The sequence below is a fragment of the Mus caroli genome, chromosome 4 (genome assembly GCF_900094665.2).
Source record: "Mus caroli chromosome 4, CAROLI_EIJ_v1.1, whole genome shotgun sequence".
NCBI lineage: Eukaryota > Metazoa > Chordata > Mammalia > Rodentia > Muridae > Mus > Mus caroli.
The window spans coordinates 120016075-120026755 of record NC_034573.1 but is presented as its reverse complement, the minus strand read 5'-3'; the positions used below and the strand labels follow the sequence as shown (position 1 = coordinate 120026755).

Below are 10681 nucleotides of genomic sequence, written 5' to 3'. Positions count from 1 at the left end.
TAAGGCCTTGGGGATAAAATTGAAGTCAATATCAAAGAAATGTAACACTCCAGATATGTGACATTTTCAAACAGTATTTTTTAAAAAAAATTAAAACAAGGGGCTGGAGAAATAAGCACTCGTATTAAGAATTCATTTAACCGGGCGTGGTGGCGCACGCCTTTAATCCCAGCACTCGGGAGGCAGAGGCAGGCGGATTTCTGAGTTCGAGGCCAGCCTGGTCTACAAAGTGAGTNCCAGGACAGCCAGGGCTACACAGAGAAACCCTGTCTCGAAAAACCAAAAAAAAAAAAAAAAAAAAAATTCATTTTAGGGGCTGGAGAGATGGCTCAGCAGTTAAGAGCACTGACTGCTCTTCCAGAGGTCCTGAGTTCAAATCCCAGCAACCACATGGTGGCTCACAACCATCTGTAATGGGATCTGATGCCCTCTTCTAGAGTACTGAAGACAGCTACTACACACACACACACACACACACACACACACATATACACACACACACACACACACACACACACACACACACACATATATATATATATATATATATATATATATATATAAATAATCTTTTTTTAAAAATCAAAACAAAATCTCCATGATGACAAAGACTGGAATTTTAAATGAAGTCAGGAGTGGTGTAGCTGACCTCCTTTTGTCCCTTGGGCTCTAATCACCGTTACAGATCCAGTCTAGGTCTGAAATGTTTACATTTCATTCCTCCTGGATACACGCATTCATTTTATTCTTTCTGAGAGCTGGGTGTGGGGACACACAGCTGGAATCCCAGCACTCAGGGAGGCAGAGGCAGGAGAGTAGTGACATCAAAGGCAGGCTGGACAACGGGAGACCCGGTCTCCAAAAGGGGTAGGGCTGGGCACATAGCTCAGTTGGTAGAGTGCTTGTCTGGTATGCACTGGATAAAACCAGCCATGGTACACATCCCATAGTCCAGCACTTCAGCACTCCAGAGGTGGCGGGTGAAGGGTCAGAAGTTCAAGGTCATCTTTGACTATATTATATGTTGGAAGCTACCTCGTGCTATATGAAGTGCTATCTTAAAAATTGCATTAGTTAGTTATATGCTTTAGGACCCTTACATTTTTTAAATTAATAATGTTTGAATTAAACTTTTTTACTTTTTTATACTTATTTTGAATGTGCGTGTGTGTTTGTGTCTGTGTGTGTGTCTGTGTGTGTCTATGTGTGTGTGTGTCTATATGTGTGTGTCTGTGTGTGTGTGTACATACCATGGACAACTTTTAGGAATTAGCATTCATCTCTCATCATGTGGGGTTCAGGAATTAAACTCAGGTAGTCGAGGTTAGCAGCGAGTACCTTTATGCTCTGAGCCTTCTGGCCAGCCAGGTTTTGCATCTCATGAGAAAGCCTCTAATCCCCTCTACCTGGTACTCACTTGGTATCTTCAGAGGGCCGTGGGTTGTGGGGTTCTAATGACATGAGTTCTAGGTAAGAGAACAGGATCCCCTTCAACAGAGGCATTGGGAGTGAGCAGCCGGGAGAAAATGTCACTCTGTCCTGAGTTCTGATTGGGTGACCATGGGATGTGTGTCTCCCTGAGGGTGATCTTGGCACTGACTGGCCCAGGTCTTAAAGCCCCTGGGTGGGTGTTCCCTGGAACATCTCTCCTCACACTGACTTCAGTCTCCACCTGTGTGTCTTCCACACCAATGGCCACGCTCAGCTTCCACGTGGGTTCCGACTGCCACACACCTGAGAGCTACAGACAGGCCATCGCTGACTGCCATAGTGTGTTTGAGATGGGCTGCAAGGCTGGCCACCACATGAGCCTCCTGGATCTTGGAGGGGGCTTCCCAGGAGTTAAGGGCTCTGAAGCCAAATTTGAAGAGGTGAGAGGGATGGCCCCAGGAATGAGGAGCAGTCTGGGTGTAGCTGCTTGGGGTGGGAATGGGTGGGGGTGTCAAGTGCGTGTGCACGCTCCTGTGTTTGTGTGTGTTTGTGTGAAGTAACCTTGTGTAACTGGAAGTCTGTTTGTGGGTTTGCCTTCAGTACACGTCTTTACTGACTACATGCATGGCTTAGAGTGTGTCTGAGTGGGTGAGCCTGCTTCTTACTGCCCTTCTTTCTGTTACCTCACAGCTCTGACACAAAATCAGGAGCTACATCTAAAAATGGCTTCCTCTTCCTTCTCTTCCTCCTCTTTTTCTTCCTCTTCCTTCTTTTCCTCCTCTTCCTCCTCCTCTTCCTTCTCTTCTTCCTCCTCTTTCTCTTCTTCCTCTTCCTTCTCCTCTTCCATTTCCTCTTCCTCCTTCTCTTCCTCCTCTTGTTCCTCCTTTTCTTCTTTCTCATCCTTCCCCTGCCTCTTTTTCTTCTTCCTTATCTTTCCCCTCCTTTTTTCTTCTTCTTCCTCCTCCCCCCCCTCGTATCTCCATCCCCACCCCCCTTCTCACCCCCCTTCTTTTTCAAAAGTGTTATACCACTGAGCGATCTCTCCAGCACCCCCGTGTCCTCCTTTAGACACCTTAGCCGATGGCCCTGGCTCTGCCTGGTAGGAAATCATGACCCCTTAGCTTCAGCAAGCCTTCTGTCTCTGCTGACCATGTGACAATTATTCACAATGTCACATTCCTAAGGGTGCCAGAGCCTATGCACTGGCCGTGCACTTTGGACTCTCCCAGTCTTACTTCTACTTGTTTCTTCTTTCCACATGGCTATGGTAGGGACACAGGGAAGGGAGGAGAGTCATGTCAGTTGCTTAGACTCAGGATACAGTAGAGACAGGATCTGTCACCACAGATGTCGAGAGTGATCAACACTGCCCTGGCCCAGTACTTCCCGGAGGAGACCGGTATCAAGGTCATTGCAGAGCCTGGCCGCTTCTATGCGGGGTCCGTGTGCACAGCTGCTGTGAACATCATAGCCAAGAAGTCTTCCCTGGATCCAGGTGTGTAGCCACTGTCTGGGTGTCCCCAGGACACAGGGAGTGGTGGGTTTGGGGTATACACTGGGCGCCTATTTATAGGAAGTGAGATCAGAGCGAGGCATGGGATTGATCCTGTCTATGCACTGTTTATTGTTGCCAAGAAGGGGAAGTGAAGGGCGGAGACCAAGGTAAGTCTACCCTGCACTGAGGGAGCAGGTGCAGGGTACAGTCTACGAGACCCTAGACCCAATGTCTAAACCCAGTCAATCAGGAGCAGACCCATGAGTGCAGCAGGTGAAGTCCCAGACTATACAAGTTCCCACAAAGGATAGCACAGGATTGACTGCTGTGATGGGATGCATCCCTGAGGCTGACATCCTCTGGTGACAGTAGCTGTTGACACTCATCCCTGTGTCTCCCAGGAGAGTTCTTTGGTTATTTTTGTCTCTGCATGTAGGAGAAAGGTAGAGTGGCCATGTTCCCAGAGAATGACCCAGAAATATTTTCATGGCAAAATCGAGAATATTCCCAGGTCTGCGTCCACTGGGCTAGCGCTCTTTGATCTTCTGGATGGAGTGATATTGGCGTGCAAATATCTGTCAATCACTCTGATCCCCTCCCCTACTCTTCTGATGGCGTGTCTCATTGGAGGATGATGGGTGTAGCATACTTGTCTTCAGTCATTCTGCCCCAGATAATTACAAGGATTTGGGAGATTGTTTCGCCCACGAAAGCAAGAGCTGTCAATATGCAGAAATCAATGACACCTGAAATACATATTTTACCTCAGGCCTGCTCAGCCATCTTGTGAGATAGCTTGGGGTAGCCCTCACTGAACACGTGTAGTACATGGAGACTCAGAGAGGACAGTGACTCATCCAAGGTAATAAGGCTCATTAGCAATGCAGCTGGCCCAGGTCCTTCTGACTCCAGCAGAGCTGCCCTTTACCCCTGACATCACGATGAACTCAACCCAGAATCAATCCAGGTACCACTGAGGCTGGGGTTAGAGAGAGAGGGAGGAGAAAGGAAACTATCAGAGAGAGAGTCTGTACTCAGAGTCGGCATCCAAGTGGCATCCAGCTGTCTAGATGTTAAGAGAATCTGACTGGAATCCCGAATGCAAGTTCGGGAGCATTGTGAAGGCAAACTAAGACGGCTGTGAAGAGCAGACTGGTGGAGGTTGTGTCTGGAGGTTTTGTAACAGCTCGGGGGATGGAAGGAGAAAGCAGCCACATTGCTTATCTAAGTCACAGCAGACGAGGCAGTGTTCAGAGGGAGGGGGCCGTCCACAGCTGGTGGTGCTGCCACAGTTTCTCAGCACACCCAGGAATTGTCCTAAGGACTTGTTCTAATTAGCTGTGGCAAGACATACTCACATAGAGACATGCCTCGGATAAAATGTGACAGTTTCCCAGAGACAGGAGTCCCTGAGTGCCTCATCCGCTCGTAGTGGATGGAGAAAGAAAAGAAGGCCAGCGTCTTCACTGGGATGTTTGCTTGTGAAAACAGGTCCCATGTAGTCTAGACTGACCTGGGCCCTGGCCGCATGAGGAGGCCTCTGCAGACGTAGGCAGGCAGTGAAGGGAGAGGTGAGAATGAAAACTCAGTTCAGGTTGACCTCAACCTAGATCAAACTTCAGGGAGTCTGGTCGTAGGTGGTTTATTGGCACATCTGAACACAATCACATTTGGAAAAAGGTTTCCAGGCAACGACCACTCCAAGTCCAAGTGCACAATAAAGCTTAAGGTGCGACCTCGTAAAAACTCCTTTACAAAGTGTGTGTGACCGTGAGGGTGGGTTCTACAGCTTGAAGACCTAGGATCTGGTGGAATCTCTGTCCGAGATAGCAGAGAGGTCACAGGCCACAAAGTACGCATGACATCTCCCCTAAAGGTGAGAGCTAAAGATAAAGTTTTAGGGAGAGAGATTCTGGGATAGACATTCTGGGAGATTTGGCTGAGGCGTGCCTCTACAGATAGCAAGAGGTCACTAGGTCAGGAACAATACCCACAGGCATTCTGGATGGAAGGCAGGTATTTTATTTCCACCATTGAGGAGACACACCTCATTGAATGGTTAACATTCCTGGTTTTCCTAGTGGTCTATGGGCACAAGGACCATTGTGCTCACAACAGCCCTGTAACTAAGGATGACCTTCAACTTCTGATCCTCCTGCCTCTTCTTTCCTAGTTCTAAGTGCGCACCACCACGACTGAATGTATGTGGTGCTGGGATCAAACCCGGGGCTTTGTGTATTCTAGACAAATTCTCTACCAACTGAACTATACTCTACTGTTATTATTATTATTATTATTATTATTATTAGGCAGGTTCTTACTTTGTAGTCCAGCCTGGCCTGGAACTTGTGGCAGCCCTCTGACCCCAGCTTCCTAAGTGCTGGGATTACACACTCCATTTCCATTATGATTTACAAGGGAGGGAATGGCCAGGCTGGGCATGCAAGACAGGCTTAGTTCTGGCTAGTTTGGGTAATTTCAGCGTGCTCAAAAATGTAAGGATGGCTGTGGTCTCTGATCCTCGGGTGACAAACACCAGGAAAGTGGCTGGAACACGGATAGTTCAAGAGATGAATCAGCAGGTCTGGGAAGATGACTTAGCAGTTTAGAAAACTTTGCTACTTCTGCAGAGGACCTGTGTTCAATTCTTAGAACCCATAGGGTGGTTCACAACCAGCTGTAACCTCAGTTCCAGTGCTGCCTTCTGGCCTCTGTGAGCACTGCATGAATGTGGTGTACAGACACACATGCTCGCAAAACATCCATACAAATGAAATAAATAAATCTAAAAAAATTTTTTTTTTAAGGGAAGCATCTGGCTGCTTAGGCTCTGCTCTGGTGGCTGTACATGAGGGAGGCCATCTATGCAGACAATTACTGCCTCTAGGAATTAGCTAGCCTGGGAAGGTCAGACTCCTTTGGATCTCCTGAGCCCAGATGCCAGAGTGTTAAGAATATCAAAGAGACCAGATATGCTGGTCCCCACCTGTAATGCCAGCACTCAGGATGTGGAGTTACATAGGCCAGTGTGGGTTATGAGACTCTGTCTCAAACAAAGAAACAGGAACACAAAATAAAACAGGGTGTGGTGGCACATGCCCACAATTCCAGGACTCAGGAGGCTGAGGCAAGGAGACCACAAACTTCAGTGCCATCCTGGGCTACATGATAAGAGCCTCTCTCAAAAGTCAAGATCTGCAGATATAGTTCAGTGCTAGACCACTTGCCTAGCAAAAGCAAGGCCTTGCCTTCAATCTCTACCAAGACCATGTGAATTAGAGAGGGAGGAAGGAAAGAAGGAAAGAGGAAATTCGGTTAACATGGCAATTCCTGAAAGAAAGGAAATGGACACACTAGCATGGCCTGAAGTGAGACAGCAAATAAACACCAGAGTTCCTGTCCTGCTGCACACAATAGGTACTCACTCTTGTCTTGTCTCACATAGTAGGTGCTCAGGGATAATCCTAGCCCATTTCCTACTCCCACGGACTTCTGGCAAGACTCAGTTTCTCCAACTGTACTGCAGGGGTCATGGTACACAGTAAATGCACTCCTCACGTGAAGAACTTAAAACAGATCATGTCACAGCGGTTATTGCTGCTCAGTGTTCCATGTGGGAAGCAGAGGGTCTGGGGGCTGGCACACGTTATGGCAGGAGAGGGCTTGGGGATGACCCTTAGAACAAGGCAGGAGTTCTGTAGGACCTCTCCCAAGGGAGAAAGGACTCATTAGGGAAACCTGGCCAAGTGCAGCTCATCTGTTCACTCCCTGTTCCCAGGAGGCCACAGGAAGCTGGCATACTACCTTAATGAGGGCCATTATGGAGTCTTCCGACTCTTCCTCAGGGACTCTGTCCCCAGGATACCCATAGTGGTGAAGGTAAGGGGGCCTTTTGTGTCTTGTGACCAGCCTCTGTCCCAAGAGCCAGGGTCTCAGGTCACCCATGCTCTGAAGGTTGTCATGCTAGGCACTGGTGCAGGGCTCTACATGTACACATATGGATGTGTTTTCTAGGGCACACCTGATGATTCATGCCTGTGCCAGCACACACATCTGTGGGGGTTGCATGGATCCGATCAGCTCTGGGTGCTTCTATGTGCATCTCTGTATGTGCTGCGGCTGTGTATACTTCTAGAACTCTGGGATGTTGGAGATACAGAAGACTTGGGGAGTAGTGGGTTCCCAAGGCCCCCAGATCAGAGCCACCTGCGAAACTGTCAAAGTCTCCACTGCCCGGCCATGCCCTCATACACAGAAACAGATGTAAATCTTCAGTTGAACCCAGCATCGGTTCATCACTAAAACTCCCCAGGTGACCCCAATGTGCAGTGGCTTCTGAGACCTGATCTTCGGGTCCCCAGCATGCATGTGTGATGCACTTGTGGACTGCAAGCTCCGGGACAGCAGGGCCTATGTGTATGTCCGAAACACTGGCACAGAACAGCCACTCTGTCACTGTTGCCAGTAGCTGAATAGTAATGTCCATGCTGGTGGATGGCCACATGTCCCCCAGGGCCATGTATAACATCCTAGCAATGTGACCCTTCCTTCTCTGACCCCACCTCCTCCATGCAGGTGTTCCCCTCGGAGCTCCGCCTCTTCCTTCTCTGACCCCACCTCCTCCATGCAGGTGTTCCCCTCGGAGCCCCGCCTCTTCCTTCTCTGACTCCACCTCCTCTCCCTGCAGGAGTTCCCCTCGGAGCCCCGCCTCTTCCTTCTCTGATTCCACCTTCTCCTCTCCCTGCAGGAGTTCCTCTCGGAGCCCCCTCTCTTCTCTTCCCCTGCACGCTTTATGGCCCCACATGCGATGCCTTTGACCGACTTTTTTCGACAGAGGTTCAGTTGCCAGAGCTGGATGTAGGTGACTGGCTGATTTTCCCTGACATGGGTGCCTACAGTAGCTCCATGAGTTCCACCTTCAATGGCTTCCCGATCTCAACTGTCTATGATGCCATGAGCCCCCAACTCAGGTGTCCAGGGGGAAGGGTATGGAGGGCAGCCATGGTGGGCGTGAGGGGGCTTTCTCCAGCCTTGGGCCTGGCAATGGGAGCTGGTAGCTGAGCTTGGGAGGCTCAAGCCTAGGGAACACGTTTGCCATGGGTCTCTTGATGGTTAACTAGGTCTTGCTCTCCTCAGGTATGTCAGAGGTTCCAGGGCAGCTGTACCAGCTAAGGAGTGGATGCCTCGGTGGGGGTAGAATCAAGCAGCCTATGGACCCATCTAGTCCTTGGTTTCATAGCCCAAACCTTACAGTCTCTGGCGGTTTGTAATAGCCGTTCCCCTTGCCCCTGTCCCCTGACCCCGAGTTCTCAGGATTGTCCTTCAGATGAGCCCCTGCTCTGGGGACCCTGCTCTGCCTAGATCAGGACTCATCACCAGAGGAGGGGTGTGTGTGTGTGTGTGTGTGTGTGTGTGTGAGCCTTATGAACCCCTTGAACTGTAGCAATTTTTCCACAGGAGCCTACTGGGGACAGTACCTTAGGCCAGGACATGGCCAGAATGAAGAGGAGTCAGACACCCAGTATGATATGCCCACTGGGGAAAGCTTACTGTGAAAGGCCTATGAGATTGGTCCTTGGGGGAAATGAGGCCTGGCCTCTTCTGCACTGATGAGACCCTTTTATGCGTTGGAAACAGTTGTCTTTTTTAAGTAAGCTTGAAGTACCAGATGACTGTCCTGGGTGGCTTGGCATCCCTTCTGGCTCTTGAAGGGATAGGACCTAGACTATAGGACCCCCATGGAGAATGGGGGAGACAAGGAAGGCCAGATTTGTGCTGACACATGAGCTAGGCACCTTAATCTCAAAAAAGACTGTGTACTCTGGGGAAGGACACTAACAAAAGGGTACCCAGGAGTGCTTCAGGATGAAGTGAGGTGGGGAGTGACCCCCAGGGGGAAGCCACTACCTCCTGTGTGCTTTCTAAACTTCGCATGATGAAGCTTTCTGGGATGCACAGTCTCTGCCAAGGCTTTCAAGACTTGCCCAGTTGTGTCACAGCCCAGCTCTACTGTCTGAGGAAATCTTCCAGCATCCTTGAACGGAAGAGAATCCCCCACCACGAGACATCCAGTGGAAGGTGTGGGCTGCTGACTCCTCCCACGAATGTGGGAAAGGCTCAGTCTTCAAGACAGTGTGGTGCTCATTTGGCCTCTCCACAGCTTGCAACTTAGGAGTGGAAATATTAATATCTATCTATCTATCTATCTATCTATCTATCTATCTATCTATCTATCTATCAAAGGAGTTTCAAAATACAGATATCATTGGTCTTTGGCGAAAATAAAAAAAACTGTACTTAGATGCAAGAACTGGTGTGTTCTGCTTGTTCTGTGGGTGTAGTTATCTATGACTATGAATATTTATCTATATTCATCCATCCATCCATCATCCAACCATCACCCATCATCCCTCCATCCACATTGATCCATCAGCCAGTCATCCATCCATCATTCATTCATCCATCATCCATCCCTCCATCCATCATCCATCCATTATCCATCCATTCATCCACCACCCAACCATTATCCAGCCAGCCATCACCCATTATTCATCTAGCTACATCCACCCATCCATCTATCATTCATCCATCTATTATCCATCTGTCAATCATTCATCCTTCCCTTCATCCATCCATCATCAATCAATCATCTAGCCAGCCATTACCCATACATCATTCATCCACCCATCATCCATCCATTCATCCACCATCATTGATCCATTTTCCAGCCAGCCATCATCCATCCATTCATCCACCATCCATCGATCCATTTTCCAGCCAGCCATCATCCATCCATCATTCATCCATCCACATCCATCTATGATTCATCCATCCATTATCCATCCACCCATCACCTATTAATCATCCATCCATCCATCCATCTATCATCTATCCATCCTCCATCCATCCAACCACACATCCATCCATCCACTCATCATCTATCCATCATCCATCCATCCACCTATCATCTATCCATCATCCATCCATCCACCCATCATCTATCCATCATCCATCCATCCATCATCCATCCATCCAAACATCATCCACCCATCATCCATCCATCCATCATCTATCCATCCACTCATCATCTACCCATCATCCATCCATCCATCCATCACCTATCTACAACCCATCGATCCATCCACCCATCATACACCCATCATCCATCCATCCACCCATCACCTATCTACAACCCATCGATCCATCNCCATCACCTATCTACAACCCATCGATCCATCCACCCATCATACACCCATCATCCATCCATCCACCCATCACCTATCTACAACCCATCGATCCATCCACCCATCATACACCCATCATCCATCATACACCCATCATCCATCCATCCATCCATCCATCCATCCATCCATCCATCATCTATCCATCATCCATCCATCCACCCACCCATTATCCATCCATCCATCATCCATCCTTCCACCCATAATCTATCCATCATCCATCCATTCATCCATCCATCCATCATCTATCAATCATCCATCCATCCACCCATCATCTACCCATCATCCATCCATCATCTATCCATCCATCCATCCATCCATCCACCCATCATGCATGCATCCATCATCCACCCATCATCTATCCATCATCCATCCATCCATCCATCCATCTGTCATCTATCCATCATCCATCCATCCATCCACCCATCATCCATCCATCCACCCATCATCTATCCATCATCCATCCATCCACGCACCATCTACCCATCATCCATCCATCATCCATCCATCCACC

At 48.8% G+C, this 10681-nt stretch overlaps 1 protein-coding gene across 3 annotated transcripts in view; it reads left to right on the top strand.

Moving 5' to 3' along the window:
• The window catches only part of LOC110293736 (ornithine decarboxylase 1-like), a 12039-nt gene extending 3503 nt beyond the window's left edge, over positions 1-8536 (top strand). The window contains exons 5-10 of one of the 3 annotated variants that reach the window (XM_021161593.1): positions 1706-1871; positions 2779-2926; positions 6705-6805; positions 7614-7632; positions 7689-7896; positions 8384-8408. In XM_021161593.1, coding sequence (XP_021017252.1) covers positions 1706-1871; positions 2779-2926; positions 6705-6805; positions 7614-7632; positions 7689-7896; positions 8384-8408 — 667 coding nt within the window. Of the gene's footprint in view, positions 1-1705; positions 1872-2778; positions 2927-6704; positions 6806-7613; positions 7633-7673; positions 7897-8383 lie in introns of all 3 variants that reach the window. The other 2 variants (XR_002377843.1, XM_021161594.1) reach the window with 2 other exon arrangements.
• The last annotated feature ends 2145 nt before the right edge of the window (positions 8537-10681 follow it).